The sequence below is a fragment of the Diorhabda carinulata genome, chromosome 6 (genome assembly GCF_026250575.1).
Source record: "Diorhabda carinulata isolate Delta chromosome 6, icDioCari1.1, whole genome shotgun sequence".
Lineage (NCBI taxonomy): Eukaryota > Metazoa > Arthropoda > Insecta > Coleoptera > Chrysomelidae > Diorhabda > Diorhabda carinulata.
The window spans coordinates 29,929,540-29,945,088 of NC_079465.1; the positions used below are offsets into that span (position 1 = coordinate 29,929,540).

The 15,549-nt window shown below is 28.8% G+C and overlaps 3 protein-coding genes across 4 annotated transcripts; all 3 read right to left on the minus strand.

Moving 5' to 3' along the window:
* Positions 1-934: 934 nt before the first annotated feature.
* On the minus strand, positions 935-4,333 carry LOC130894994 (zinc finger protein OZF-like). The gene is made up of 2 exons (XM_057802083.1): positions 3,878-4,333; positions 935-2,692 (listed from the first exon to the last, which is right to left on the minus strand). The coding sequence occupies exons 1-2, from the start codon at positions 4,233-4,235 to the stop codon at positions 1,383-1,385; spliced, it is 1,668 nt and encodes a 555-aa protein (XP_057658066.1). The 5' UTR covers positions 4,236-4,333; the 3' UTR covers positions 935-1,382.
* Positions 4,334-4,707: 374 nt separating this feature from the next.
* LOC130895361 (zinc finger protein ZFP2-like) lies at positions 4,708-8,638 on the minus strand. Of its 2 annotated transcripts, XM_057802597.1 has the most exons (3): positions 8,309-8,638; positions 7,458-7,760; positions 5,253-7,167 (listed from the first exon to the last, which is right to left on the minus strand). In XM_057802597.1, exons 2-3 carry the CDS (start codon positions 7,738-7,740, stop codon positions 5,624-5,626), a joined length of 1,827 nt encoding a protein of 608 aa, XP_057658580.1. In that variant the 5' UTR covers positions 7,741-7,760; positions 8,309-8,638; the 3' UTR covers positions 5,253-5,623. The 2 variants fall into 2 exon arrangements, with proteins under 2 accessions (XP_057658581.1, XP_057658580.1); XM_057802598.1 differs by lacking the exon at positions 8,309-8,638 and having other exon boundaries at positions 4,708-7,167; positions 7,458-8,131.
* Positions 8,639-8,776: 138 nt separating this feature from the next.
* Positions 8,777-14,056, minus strand: LOC130895831 (zinc finger protein 888-like). Its single transcript, XM_057803381.1, has 4 exons — positions 13,449-14,056; positions 11,577-13,277; positions 10,358-10,687; positions 8,777-9,942 (listed from the first exon to the last, which is right to left on the minus strand). Exons 1-4 carry the CDS (start codon positions 13,708-13,710, stop codon positions 9,014-9,016), a joined length of 3,222 nt encoding a protein of 1,073 aa, XP_057659364.1. The 5' UTR covers positions 13,711-14,056; the 3' UTR covers positions 8,777-9,013.
* Between the last annotated feature and the right edge of the window lie 1,493 nt (positions 14,057-15,549).

Sequence of the window (15,549 nt, forward strand, 5' to 3'; positions counted from 1 at the left end):
TTCATTCGTTATGGCGTATCCAGCCACTACTGATCGTAAAATTGTAAACGGTGTTGTCATGTTTCATTTTATTTTAGTATAGAAATCTCATATGAATAATTCATAAAATAAAATTATTATTTTATAGTGAACATTTTAATTTTAATATCAACCAATTTGGCATAAAAATAAATTAAAACACTATTTTCTTATAAGTTAATCGCAAATGGTATTAAATTGTTCCTATTCTATTATATTTTTTCTCGATAAACTTATACTATTTGTAAATTTGACAATGTGGTCTATTGTATTATTAAGTCTGAAGTTAGTTCAGAAAATATGTCACGTGTATATGGAAACTTCGTTATCTAATTTTAACTAATCATACTAAAAGTTTATTATTAAGAAAGATGAGAAAAGTACTATATAACCAACAACCCATTTGAAGTAATGAATAATAAATTAAATTGACAAATTAATCAAGTTCTGTGATTGTTTCTAAAGGTTGCTATATCATTAAAAGTTAACAATGTAATGATTTGGTTTGTATGTAATATTAGTGCTGAACTAGTGTTTCGAATTTTAACAGTGGCTAATGTATTTGTTTGGAAGTGAAGATAAGGTAAGCAACAAAAAATTAACTTGATTTAATAGTTATACCATTTAAGTGAGAAAAGCATGAATGTAAATTTTTTCTGTTAGTAAAAGAGAAGGAAAGACTGTAGTATCAAAATTTTACAAACATCTGATTTATTTAAGTACATTTTTTTATATTGAAAACTTACTTTCTCATCAAACTGTCCCATTTTTTTGAAAAAAAATTCAATTGAATATTTCTTCAAATAGCGTTTTATTGAAACGATTTCGAATCACTACATCTTACGGTAATTCCTGGAATGTTGCTAAAGATAAGATTATATATTTTACGAGGGGTATACGTTAAGTAATTAGTATATTTTTTCAATGTTTTTATTCGAATAAAATTACAGTTCATTGTTCTCCTCTTTACAAAACACTTATTTAAAAAGCCACATTCACATTATATATCTAATCATCGAAGCACTTCCTTAAACCATATCTAGATGTATTTTTCAATTCCAAAAGAGGAAGAAATCACAAGGATTCAAGTGAGGTGAATAGGGAAGCGGTGAAGCTAAAGGCAAATTTTCTTTGCCTTGAAAACCTGGATTTTTGCAGATTTATATCATTCCCAATTCAGTTGTCAAATTTAATTCTTCTTCAATCATTTTTACTGACAAAATCCATTAAGGTTTTCATCGATTCTTGAAGATGAGTATATATTTCACTATAAAAACCGACTTTCTACCTCATACGACCAAAACATGTAGATTATTGACAGTTTTATACAATTTTCAGTTGTATTTGATCAATTTTTATCTTCTTTAAGGTTTACAATCAATTATTTGTTCTGCTATAGTATGACTATTCGTATGTCCGTCTAAATCTCCTTTATTTATAAATAATTTCGAACAAAAGCCACATTTAAAGAACTGTCCCCCTGTGTGACTACGCATATGCCTATTCAAATCCCCCTTATGTATATAACGTTTCAAACAAACATCACATTTGAACGGTTTTTCCCCTGTGTGACTACGAAAATGTCTGTTCAAATCTCCCTTCTGTATAAACAATTTCAAACAAATGTCACATTTGAAAAGCTTTTCACCGGTGTGACTACGGGAATGTCTATTCAAACCTCCTCTATGTGTATACGATTTGGAACAAATATCACATTTAAATGGCTTCTCACCAGTGTGACAACGCAAGTGCCCATTTAGATGCTCCTTTTGTGAAAACGATTTCCTACAAATGTGACATTTGAATGGCTTTTCACCCGTATGGTAGTACAAGTGCCTGCACAAATGTTCTTTCTGCGAAAATGATTTTGGACATAAATCACATTGGTATGGTTTTTCTCCTATGTGATAATAAAAATGTTTCTTTAAATAATCTTTCAGTGTAAACGTTTTCGGGCACATATCACATTTGAACGGTTTATCTCCCGAATGACCTTGTAAATGTATCTTCAAATTCCCCCTGTGGATGTATGATTTCAAACAAATGTCACATTTAAACGGTTTTTCTCTTGTATGAGTACGTACGTGTCTGTTTAAATCTCCTTTGTGCTTAAACGCTTTCAGACATACGTCACATTTGAATGGTTTTTCTCCTGTGTGATTGCGATAATGTGAATTTAAATCTCCTCTGCGTATAAACTGTTTTGAGCATAGATCACATTTGAACGGCTTTTCTTCTGAGTGGATACGTAAATGTGTGTTTAAATCTGGTTTATGGATGTACGTTTTCGAACATATATCACATTTGAATGGTCTTTTTCCTGTGTGGGTTAGTAAATGTCTGTTTAAATGCTTTTTCTGTGAAAATAATTTTGAACAAATATCACATGTGAATTTTTTAATGTTATCCACACTGATTTCTTGTAATTCTTCTTTTGATTCATATTTTTTTATATTAATTTCATCCTTTACAATTATCTTGGGTTTTTTTAATTTTTTAAAAATTGTAGTCTCAATAAAATGCCTTTTTCTATTGCTCAAATTCTTCTTAAACTCATACAGACAATGATTCAACAAAATATGCCAAAAAAATTCTATTTTTTTTGTATATAAACATCCACAACATCTACATATCATCATACCACCAAAGGTACTTTTTCCTTTTTTAAATAATTCTGTAAAGAGAAAATCAGACTGAATTTTCAAAGTTTTATAAAAATAAATTGGAAAAAAATTTTCCAATCCCTTTGTAAAATATTATTTCCATGTTCAACTAATTTTTTATCAAATTAATTGATAAATAATAATCGAAATACAAAAATTTTAAATGACAATATTCGATGCCAAAAATAAAATATCAACATCGAGATATGGCAAAACTTCTTAAATGCTTGGACGTCAATAAATTCACTAGCCCTGATGGAATACCACCAATCGAAACTGACAAGTCCTCTATGCCAACTCTTCTCAATCATATAAAAGAGGTGTCTTCTCTGCAGATTGGAAACTTGCTCGTGTGCAAAGACCCAGGTTGCTGTTTTACAAAGAAAGCTAAATCTGCAGCTTGGAATTTGGTTCTGTCTGGATATAAAGAATCACCATCACCGCATATTCGCTTGTTAGGTGTTGTGGTTGGGAACAATATGTCCTGGCAGCCACGTGGCCGAATTAGCTAAGTCAGCTTCACTAAAACTTGGAGAGCAATGGCTTCTTTTCCTTTATAAGGACCAGATTCATCCATATTTGGAATATTACTCGAGCTCGACTCTTAAGTATACCCTTAGGATGCTTGACTTGATGCAGAAGAGGGTAATTTGACTTAAAGGCGACCCAGAGTTTACCAGAAACTTGGACAGCTTAGAGCATGAAGAAAGGTCTATGACCTGTCTCTGTTTTACTGATTACTACCACAGCAGATGCTCTTCTGAGCTGTCTAACATAATAGAATAGTATTTGCAGGATCTACTCGACAGGCAGACGTGGCTTATGAACACCAAGTTTGCCTGCAGATGCCCAGAACGTCAATTTATTGGTTATGCTTGTTTTTACATAAAAAAATCCCTACCAGTTAATGAAACAGTACTGGATTCAAATTTAGCAGTACTATAGTATTGCATGTGCATATTTTACAGAAAAATGATCTTGTGTTGTTATTATTACAGCCTATGTACTAATTATTTTGACACCAACTTTCAAAATTAGTATAGATTTTTGGTATCTGTTCTTAGACTTTTCGGTTATTAATTAGCTAAATTTTCAATTTCTTGGCATAAACTATTCACTGTACAATACTTTGTGAACATACTACATACATTATCAAATGTTCACATAAAGAATACTTAAATAGTCGATTTACTCACTTTTTAATTTATTCCGCTCATGCTTCAATTTTAAATAATCTGATTCGTTTCTAACGTCGACTTTAACATCAAAAATGCCTTTTTCTGTTTTAACTGGAATCCTACATTCTTCTATCGGAGGAAATGTACTCAAGTCCTCATTTATTTCTTGTTTAATATAATGTATATTATTTATATTTTGGATATTCGTTACGGGGACTTTTTTAACGATCTCGAAGTCATCCCTTATTTCTACTTTAATAGGTATATTTTGCATTTGTACTTTATCCAATTCACCACTTAATTTTTGTATAATATTTATATTAGGAAAAAAATCATTTTTGGTATCTATTTCTACTTTAATAGTTTTTATATCCATTTTTATTATGTCTTATAACATTTATTATTAGAAAAACTTATTTTAACCAAAAAGCAAAACAAATAAACGATAAATATCAATAAACATTCTTCTTATATACGATTCTGATGGCCTATTCCCACTAAACTGCTTAGTTACATACATTGTTAGATGTCTTTAGGTTCGTTTCTACCAGTAATCCGATATTTGAAATGCATATTTGTGGTTTATATAATTTCTTCAATTATCAAGATTAATAATTTGTTTATTGTTAGCGTAGAAATTAAAACACTGATGCAATTGATAATAAATGACATAAGCGAACGCACAAAAAACCACAAACTTTGAGCTGATTTCAGTCTTTTTTTGTAAAGTAAAGTTTGTGGTTCGTTGTGGTGCGTTCGCTTATGTCATTTATTATCAATCAAGTTTGTGAGAACGCACTTCGTACAATCTCGAACTGTTCTTAAAACCAACTTTTTCAAAATTAATGCAGTGCTGTAATACTTGGAAGAATTATGAGGTTAACAAAACGAAGTAGTAAATACAAAGCCGGTATATGTATAATTTTTGAAATACATTGAATAATTGAGAAAACATTACACTGTAAAGTAAAACTTTATTACCGAAATAAAAATAATTACATTTAACATCTTATTTACTGAAAAAGTTTGCCAAAAATATAGACCTGAAGTAATGGAAGAGATAACGTGATGTAGTATCTACACATTGTGAACGAATCCAACTTCGGTAAGTACTTAAAATAATTAGTTTATTATTATGGTATTTAATTTCTTGCATGTTACTGTTCATTAAGAAATTCCCGTTTTGTTGACTTTTATGATAAACTGGTAGGCTTGTAAAGTAATAATAGCGATAGTTTTCATTTTCTAAAAGACAATGATTTTATTTGTATTCTGACTGAACATTAATGTTGATACGAGACGTCGGAGCCAAAGCAAGAAAACCAAATTTTATCTTAGCTCCTATGATGATTATGTGAGTGAAAAACGTTTTTATGTGATTTTGGTTTCTAGTTAAATTGGATTGGTTTTGAATGTTCCTACTAACGTCGAATAACTAGATTGAAGAATTTGTGTGGGATTTTTGCTTCTAAAAAAGGCCGATTAACTGTTTTGAAGGAGAATATGCTGAGAATTGAGCGTGGAATGTCAATTACGAACAGTATTTCATAGACAACTAATAATATAGAGGTTACACATTTTCAACTTACTTGGCTGTTTATGATACTTTATAAAAGATCAGTTGGGTAAAAGAAGTAGACAAATAAAACTAAACTTTCAAATATTACTTTATGATAAATTGTGATACAGGGTGTTGTGTGAAATGTTATTCTTATACTGTATTCATAATAGTGTTTCTTTATCCTCATATATATACATATATTATTATTTTTTAATATTCTTTGAAGATTTTTTTAGCGTACAATCTTGAAGAAAATGTTTATTCAAATTAGTTTTGTGAGAAAACGATTTCAAACAGATTTCACATTTGAATACGTTTTCTTTGTGAATCTGGCGCAAATGCTCGTTAAGGTGAGAACGTCGCGAATAGAATTTAAAGCAAATGTAACATTTGAATGGTTTTTCTCCCGTATGAATACGAGAATGTTCGTTTAAATGTCCTTGTTGTGAAAACGATTTCGAACATATGTCACATTTAAACGGCTTTTCTCCAGTGTGACTTCGCAAATGATCATCAAGATTGGAACGCTGTAAAAAACTTTTTGAACAAACGTAACATTTAAAAGGTTTTTCTCCTGTATGACAATGCAAATGTTTTGTTAAATAATATTTTTTCGTAAAAGATTTTGAGCAAATATCACATTGAAATGGTTTATCTCCAGAATGAGATAATGAATGTCGTTCCATATCTTCTTCACACAGAAATGGTTTTGAGCAAATGTTACAAATGAACGGTTTGTCTCCTGTGTGACTATGTAAATGTTCTTTTGATTGTTCTTGTTGTGAAAAACTTTCAGTATCACATTTGAATGGCTTTTCTTCTGGGTGACTGCTCAAATGTGTTTTCAATTGATTTTCCAATGAAAAATTTTCCAAACAAATGTCACATTTGAATGGCTTTTCCCCAGCGTGTACACGTAAATGTATTTTCATATTACTTTTATGTGAAAATCTTTTTGAGCAAAATTCACATTCGAATGGTTTCTCTCCTTGGTGACCCCGCAAATGCATTTTCAAATTACTTTTCTGTGTAAAAGTTTTCGAACAAATTTCACATTTGAATGGTTTTTCTCCCGTATGACAACGCAAATGTTTGGTTAGGTAATATTTTTTCAAAAAAGATTTTAAGCAAATATCACATTGAAATTGTTTTTCTCCGGAATGGCACAAAAAATGCCTTTTCAAGTCTTCTTCACATAGAAATGGTCTCAAGCAAACGTCACACATGATCAGTTTCTCTTCTTTATGACAACGCAAATGTGTATTCAAATTACTTTTCTGTGAAAATGTTTTAGAACATACATTACATTCGAATGGCTTCTCTCCTGTGTGACTACGAAAATGCGTGTTCAAATTACTTTTTTGTGAAAAAGTTTTTGTACAAATGTCACATTTGAACGGTTTTTCTCCCGTGTGACTACGCAAATGTACATTTAAAATACTCTTATATGGAAAAGTTTTTGAACAAAGCTCACATTTGAATGTCTTTTCTTCTGTATCAATAATTTCACGTTTTAATTCATTATCAACAACTTCGATTTCATCTTTTATATTTTTCCAAATATCTGAATCAACAATATTTCTTTCAATTTTTCTAATTTTTTTAAGGGGTGATTTGTTTGGTTTCACAAAATGGTTTCTATATAAGTGACATAAAAATTCTAATTTTTTTATAACTAAATTTCCACAAAATCCACATAATATTATTCCTGCAATCGATTTAATATTTTTTTCTTGCCTTAACAGACCTGTAAATATCGAAGAAAAATGAAATCAATTTTTCAAAAATCGAAATTTATATAAAAATACCAAAATCAACAAATTATGAATATATGCAAATAATATTAGTGCAATTTATCTAACCATTACAGAAATGAAAAAATACGGACACTTATGGAATAATAATTATTAAAATGGGCTCTTTAAGCTTCAAAATAACCTAATGACTTTAGAGTGTGATGTTATTTCTCTTTCTGTTAGTTTCTAAATACTATATAGTGTAACCATGTAAACAGATATTAATTTGTTATAAACTCACTTTTAGATCTGCTACGCATTCCGTGAATAACTTTTAAATATTTTAGTTTGTTTCCAATATTCTGTGTTTTTAAAATGTCCTTTTTTGGTTTAGTAGAAAACATGAATTTTTCAACTGTTCTGAATGTATTTGAATCATCGTTTATTTCTTGTTTGATTGAATGTATAATATTGATGTTTTCATCTCGAATTTTCATCGCTGGCGCTTCTTCAATCAGCTCTTGTTTAACATTCCTTACAACATCATCGTAGATATCGATTTCATCCTTACTATTTCGCTCCATATTCAATTAAACACTAAGAACTGTAAATAATAATACTGAAGATCTTTTGTTGGATGAACATAGTAATAAATCAAATATCAATAAATGTAAAAACAAAATATTGTTAGGTTAAGTAAAATATGTCAAGTTTTTCTTTCTTTATAATAATAGCCTGTTTCTAAATAGTAGTTACATGCTAAAACATTGAATTTAAAGTACTTTTAATTCAACGTGCTAAAATAGTATTTGAACAGTAGTCTTTGACTGACGTAGTGTTTTTAAAATGTTTCTGACTATTGACTGGACAAAAAACAAGAATAGAATAATATGAAATTAGGACTTCTCGGAATCTATGATTGGGTCAACCCGGTCATTACTTAACCCGAATCACGTTCATTGTTGTTAGGAAACTGATCGAGTTTATCTTGTCGTAGTCAAATGGTATGATCATAGACATAGTGATATGTAAGTACTATGTCTATGGTTATGAACCTTTCTACCCATCGATAAATTTATTTATCGAGTTCGATGTTTCTACCTGTAAGGCCGGTGGGTAAATGCAACAACAATTTTAATAGTTAAAACTCACCACACGACGGCCATACTTAAATAAACATCAGCTTATTTTGACAGCTCGTTAGGCTCCCTAATTATTACTGAAAGGAATTCTGTTGGTCTTTGATGTCGATTAATGTAATTAATGAATATTCCAAGCAGTAGATTTCGAAAATTTAATTTTATATATGGTTCTATATGTTTATAATTCTAAATGTATAACTAGTCAATTTAGGTGAGAAGAAAAAATTACTTTCTACTGTCAATTATTTGGATGGCTGTAGGTTATTAGATAAAAGGCCGATAGAGAAGAAAAGGAAGTTCATAATTTGGAAAAAATATGTTAATTTTCAAATTGTTTATCAATAAACTTTAAATAAATCTGATTATTTAAATTGAGAATTTGGTAATTATGAATAATTATTATTGTTTCAAACTAATAATTTTTAGTAGATGAGTATTGGATAAGGAAAGATATGGTGATAAATAAATTGAATAGAAATATTTATTTATGTACATATCGTTATTTATAAATATTTATTTGATAAAACACTGTTGAAAAGAAATTTATTACAAAGTTATGTAAAATACAAGAAATAAATTATTCCTTTAAAATGTGATATTTGATTTAAAATAACGTTGAGACGGGTTTTGGTCTACTTTTGAAGAGTTCCTTATTAAAATGATACAAAATGGTCGTTCATTCGTTTGTTAAGTTTACTATTGAATGTTAATTCTTTTAAGTGAGTTTAGAATCAACAAATTTATATAATTTGAATGGTTTTTCTTTTGTATGGGTTCTGAAATGTGTGTTCAAATTACATTTATGTGAAAAAGTTTTTGAACAAATGTCACATTTAAACGGTTTTTCTCCAGTGTGAATACGATAATGTGTATTTAATTTATCTTTCTGTGAAAACGATTTCGAACAGATGTCACAACCAAACGGCTTTTCTCCCGTGTGGACACGAAAATGCGTATCAAATTCACTTTTATAAGAAAAAGTTTTTGAACAAATATCACACTGAAATGGTTTTTCGCCAGTATGACTACGCAAATGTCGTTTCAAATTATTTTTCCTCGAGAAAAGTTTTGAACAAATATTACATTTGAATGGCTTTTCTCCTGTGTGGATACGAGAATGTTGATTTAATTTATTTTTCAGTGAAAAAGATTTAGAACAAATATCACATTGAAATGGCTTTTCACCTGTGTGGAAACGAGAATGTGTATTCAATTCACTTTTATATGCAAAAGTTTTCAAACAAATATCACATTGGAATGGCTTTTCTCCAGTGTGATTACGCAAATGTCTATTCAAATTATTTTTCCGTGAAAAAGTTTTTGAACAAACGTCACATTTGAATTGATTTTCTCCTGAGTAATTATGCAAATGTTCATTAGAATTCAAATTATTAGTAATATTTAACTGACATTTAGTTTCCTGCAACTTTGATTTCAATTCATTTTCAACAGCTTCAATATCATTCTTTAGATTTTTGTTATTATGAGATTTAATCTTGAATAATTTATTTCCTTTTATACGATGATTTGTATAAAAGTGGCATAAAAATTCGACTCCTTTTATATATAAATTTCCACAAGATCCACATAATATTATTCCTGCAATTGATTTAATATATTTTTCACTTCTTAGCAGTCCTGTAACTGTCGAAGAAAACTGCAATCAGTTTTCCAGAAATTTATATAAAGAAAAATATACAGATAGTTAATGTAAACATTACTAGTAACTAAATTAGATTTTTTATAACTGTTAATGATATTTACGAGGTGTGACTATTAAGTAATGAGACTAGCACTGCTGCAAAAAAATTTAACGAGTTAATGACTGCCAGCTGTTTAGCCTGAAGCCTACTCTCTTAAATTAGATGTCTACCATATCTGTAGACAAACCAGTATAGATGTAGCTTTCATATGTTTAGTTTCTGTTTTTTTTTTGGTTTGGCGTAAAAAACAACAAATTACTGAATTAATTAATAATTTTCACCACATCTAGTATAATATGCAAATATTGGTGAAGATTTATATAATATTTAAGCAGCTATAAATTTATTTAACTCACTTTTTGATCTGCCAAGCTTTCCATGAATAACTTTCAAATATTTGAGTTTGTTTTTAATATCCCGTATTTTGAAAATATTCCTTTCTGATTTGACATCAAAAATAAACTTCTCAACTGTTCCAAATGTATTGGAATCATTATTTATTTCTTGTTTGATTGGATACATGCTATTTTTGTCATTCTGAGCTTTTAGCTCCTCGTCAAACGGCTCTTGTTTAACATTCATATTCCAAATAAAATCATCGTGAATATCGGTTTCTTCCTTAATAACTTTTTGATCCATGTCCAATAAAACACTGAATAATCTTCTAGGAAGACTTTGGTTGTAATAATTTTTTAAAAATGAGATTTACTACATAAATATGTTATGTACTAAAATATTGTGAGGTTATTGTAATTGACAATACAGTGTGAAAAAAAGAAGAAGAGTGTTATTTGACCTATATGAAATAATAATAATCTAACAATTAAATATAACTATTCAAAAGCATAAAATTAAAAAAGGGGATTGGTGAAACGATATAAGGAAGTAGAGTAATATAACTATATGATACAATAAATTAATCACTTGACGGAGATAGCTCTACCGTAACTTTATATCTCATTTTAATATTGGAACACGAATTTTATTACGAACACAGTCTAGTTTTACTTTGTCTATGGGTTTTTGAAAAGAAGACGTTTTACGTCAAATGTCAAAACGAAATTCAAATGGAACGACAGTTAATTTGTAAAATTGTTTGAAGAGGCCGTGTATTTTTTTCAATGGGCATTTGTTTAGATAATATAAACAAATCGAAGTTATTTTTAAAATGAAATGGAAGTTTTCCAGGAAAAGACATATCATAATTTATTGTTGAATGCGAGCTGCTTGGAAATAAAAGTAATTTGTGCCATACGAGGTAATTTTTTGTATATTTATCACTAATAAGAATTATTAGTTCAAATAATAAATAAAACAAATTGTTAATTACAAAAATATATTAAATATTATTTGATTACATAAGAGATATTTTATTATTTCTAAAGTATATTTAATTTGAAATGTAAAATAAAAGAAGGTAAATATCGCTGATTGTTACTAATTTTCAACAAGATTTTGAAAGATTGAAGGTAAAAGAGTTTGCTCGTAATTAAAAATGCAATAACATTATTAAAAAAATCAATTTATTTTCGTTTATTTCAGGTTATTAATTTAAGGTGAACTAGAATTACCCTTATGTCAGTTTAATGTTGTGACTGTTAAAATGTTTATTCAAACTTTTTTTTTGTAAGAAAGTTTTTAAACAAACATCACATTGAAATGTCTCTTTACCGGTGTGATTATGATAATGTGCACTTAATTTACCTTTCCGTGCGAAAGTTTTTGAGCAAATGTCACATTGGAATGGCTTTTCCCCAGTGTGAATACGAGAATGTGTCTTCAAATGAATGTTCTGCGAGAAAGTTTTTGAACAAACATCACATTTAAATGGTTTTTCTCCAGTGTGGGTACGCATATGTCTGGTTAAACTGATTTTCCTTGGAAAATCTTTTGAACAAATGTCACATTTGAATGGATTTTTTCCTGTGTGAATGTACATGTGAACTTTCAAATGACCTTTAATTGGAAACGTTTTCCAACAAATGTCGCATTTGTATGGTTTTTCTCCAGTGTGAAAACGATAATGTATGTTCAACTGACTTTTATATAAGAATGTTTTCAGACATATATCACATTTGAAAGGTTTTTCCTCTGTGTGACTACGCAAATGTACTTTCAAATTATGTTTTTGTGAAAAGGATTTCAAGCAAATATCACATCTGAAAAGCTTCACACCTGTGTGATTATGCAAGTGTCTAACCAATTGGATTCCTTTCGAAAAAGTTTTGAAGCATATTTCACATTTGAATGGCCGCTCCCCAGTATGAATACGAAAATGTTCATTCAATTTATTGTTATTTGAGAAAGTTTTTGAGCAAACATCACACTTAAATGGCTTTTCTCCCGTGTGAATATGAGAATGTTGATTTAATTTATTTTTCTGTGGAAAAGTTTTCGAACAAATGTTACATTTGAATAGTTTCACTTCTGTGTGACTACGCAAATGTGTAATCAATTGAATACCTTTTGAAAAAGTATCCAAGCATACATCACATTTGAAAGGCTCTTCTGCTTTACTACACAAATGCATTTCCAAATTGCTCTTTTGAGAAAAAGTTTTTGGACAAACGTCACATTTAAATTGCTTCTCTCCTCTGTGAATACGCAAATGTCTATTCAAATTAGTTTTTTGTGAAAAATATTTTAAGCAAATGTGACATTTGAATTGATTTTTATTGTGGTAAATATGCGAATGGTTTTCCAATACACTTTTCTGTGAGAAATATTTCAAACAAATGTGACATTTAAATGGATTTTTATTATGATGAATACGTAAATGTATGTTCAGAGATTTTGTCTGTGAGAAATATTTTGAACAAATGTCACATTTGAATAACTTTTCGTGGCTATGCAAATGTGTGTTTAAATTTTTTTTCTTAGTAAAAGATTTTGAACAAATGTCACATTTGAATGGTTTTTCTCCTCCGCGAGTATTCGAATGTTCATTAGAATCATTTTCATTTGGAAAATTCGAATTATCAGTAAAGTTGGATTGACATTTAGTTTCCTGGAACTCTAATTTCAATTCATCATCAATAACTTCAATTTCATCTTTAAGATTTCTACAAAAGTCTGTATTGAAGATTTTTCTTTCGATTTTATTTCGTTTTTTATTGTGAGATTTAATCTTATATAATTTATTCCATTTTATACAATGAGTTGTATAAAAGTGGCATAAAAATTCGACTCTATTTATATATAAATTTCCACAAGATCCACATATTACGACTCCTGCAATTGGTTTAATATATTTGTCATTTCTAAGCTGTCCTGTAACTGTCAAAGAAAACTTTAATCAGTTTAATTAATTCAATAGAATTTATTAATTTATAGAATTTATATAAAAAAAAGTACAAAAAAACCTTTATGAAAATTGGTATTTTGGCCAATTTTTATGAAATATTAATATGAATAACATCTAAGAAAATAAAAATTTGTTTAACTCACTTTTTAATTTGAATAACCAACCATGAATAACTTTTAAATATTTCAGTTTGTTTCTAAGATTCCTTCTTGATTTAGCAGCATACATTAACTTTTCAACTACTCCAAATGTATTTGAATCATTTTTTTCTTGTTTCATTGGATGTATACTATTTTTTTCATTTTGAATTTTAAGCGTAGAAACTTCGTCAATCGGCTCTTGTTTAACTCCCGAAAGAAAATTTTCCTGTATATCGATTTCTTCCTTTAAAACTTTCTGTTCCATATCCACTAAACCGTTAGGTAATTTTACAGAAAGCCTGTTTTTGGACAATAATATCGACGAAATTTAAATTTTTACAATCATTACAATCACCTATTCTTAATAGTTAATAGCGTTAGGTTAGTGGTTTTATACTTAGTTTTTAAACAAAATTTTTTTTTGACAATTGAGTTTTTTAAAAAAAGAAGAGTCGATTAATATAGTTGCGTTCGGTAAGGTTGTTGGCGATTTATATCAAGTGATCTTAGGTTTCACAGATTTATCACGATAATTTCCGAACTTAACCTGAAATTATTGAAGTCGGCTGTTCAAAACAGTACGGATACACAAATTGACTTTTTAAATGCTTATTTGCTGCATAGCAACGGAGAATCAATTCGTACTGAAGCTGGCTATCAATACGTGATTATAAATATTAAACTCAGTTCTTATGCATTGAGAGTATTTATTTTATATAGATGAGAACGTCAAACGAAACGTCAAAAGTCAACACAAATTTGAAAGTTCTCTTTAAGATTTAGAATAGAAAGATTTCACTCAGAGTGATCAAAAATGTTTATAACCGAAAAAAAAAAGAAAAATGTTAATCTTTTTTACATACACACGAATTCGCTAATAAATGCCTAGATTTTAAAAGGCATAAATAATCTTCATCTTGAATTGCATCTATATGTTGATAATTGAATTTCAAGTAAACTTTTAATATAATAATATAATATAATAGTATGTCTAGTTCAGCCAGTCAATTTACACCTAATAAAAAAATATTAATACATTAATTACATTGTTAATTTTTAAAACCAAACGACTTTATAACTTCTTAAATATATTTTCCTTTAATTATTTCAAGCATTTGCTCATCATTTTTTTGATCTCTCTTGGGAACGCTTCATTTAAAGATTTAATATACTCGAATTACCAACCTTTGATGATAAAAAAGAAGGAGAAATTAGTATTTCTTTAACCAACTACAATCATGACACTTCATGTTTGATTAAAAAAGTTGAATAATTTTTACCACTCAAAAACCATAATTTGGTGTTTCCTGGTGTTTTTATCTGAAATAATAACATCCTAGATATTACTAGGGTGTTTCAGTTTACTTTTTTAAGAAAAAGAGACAGTAAAAACAAGCAAGCTGAGTTATATAATATCGGATAAAATTGAAAGCGCAAGTAAAAATGTTTGATCCTACATCATATATCTTTAAATATTATTTAGTCACTTTATACGAGGTTAACAACGTTGTATCATTGCTAGATCCGCAATTTGTACAATTTGAATGGCTTTTTCCCTGTGTGACTAAGCATATGTGTATTTAATCAAATTATTACTATTAACATGGGTACAGAAATCATTTTCCTGCGAAGAAAACATTAAACAAATGTGTGTTAGTAATTGTTACTGTGAGAAAGTTATAGTGAAGTGAAAAAAAAGTGATATCAGATACTTTCCACCTCAGTTATCGAGTGATTTTCTATTACAATCACTTGGTTTTCGAAAATGTACTCCAACAAACCTTACATCTGATTAGCTTTTCTCCTGTATGACTTTGTAAATGTTTATTTGAACTAAGAATTTGGACCTTGTGCTCTGATATACTATTATCAATTTCGATACGTTGCAACTCCACTTTCAAGTCATGTTCAGCTATTTCGATTACCCTTTTTGTATCTTTCCTGAGAATACTGAGTTTTACAACTTGTTCTGGATTTAAAATGTTTTATGGAAATTTAATATAGTAATTTATTATTTTCCAAATATTGGTTGGTGGTAACATGTCAAAGAATTCTATTTGTGTTTCGTATTCCAATGAGAATGAAAAATTTAAAGACTGGATTT

Excerpts from the sequence above, each read along its gene's own strand:
- LOC130894994 (XM_057802083.1), bottom strand. The coding sequence starts at position 4,235 with ATGGATATAAAAACTATTAAAGTAGAAATAGATACCAAAAATGATTTT. Across the intron at positions 2,693-3,877 it reads TGAGCGGAATAAATTAAAAA|AATTATTTAAAAAAGGAAAA; the intron begins GTGAGTAAATCG and ends TTCTCTTTACAG.
- LOC130895361 (XM_057802598.1), bottom strand. The coding sequence starts at position 7,740 with ATGGAGCGAAATAGTAAGGATGAAATCGATATCTACGATGATGTTGTA. Across the intron at positions 7,168-7,457 it reads AATGCGTAGCAGATCTAAAA|GTCTGTTAAGGCAAGAAAAA; the intron begins GTGAGTTTATAA and ends CGATATTTACAG.
- LOC130895831 (XM_057803381.1), bottom strand. The coding sequence starts at position 13,710 with ATGGAACAGAAAGTTTTAAAGGAAGAAATCGATATACAGGAAAATTTT. Across the intron at positions 13,278-13,448 it reads TTGGTTATTCAAATTAAAAA|TTACAGGACAGCTTAGAAAT; the intron begins GTGAGTTAAACA and ends TTTCTTTGACAG. Across the intron at positions 9,943-10,357 it reads AAAGCTTGGCAGATCAAAAA|TTACAGGACTGCTAAGAAGT; the intron begins GTGAGTTAAATA and ends TTTCTTCGACAG.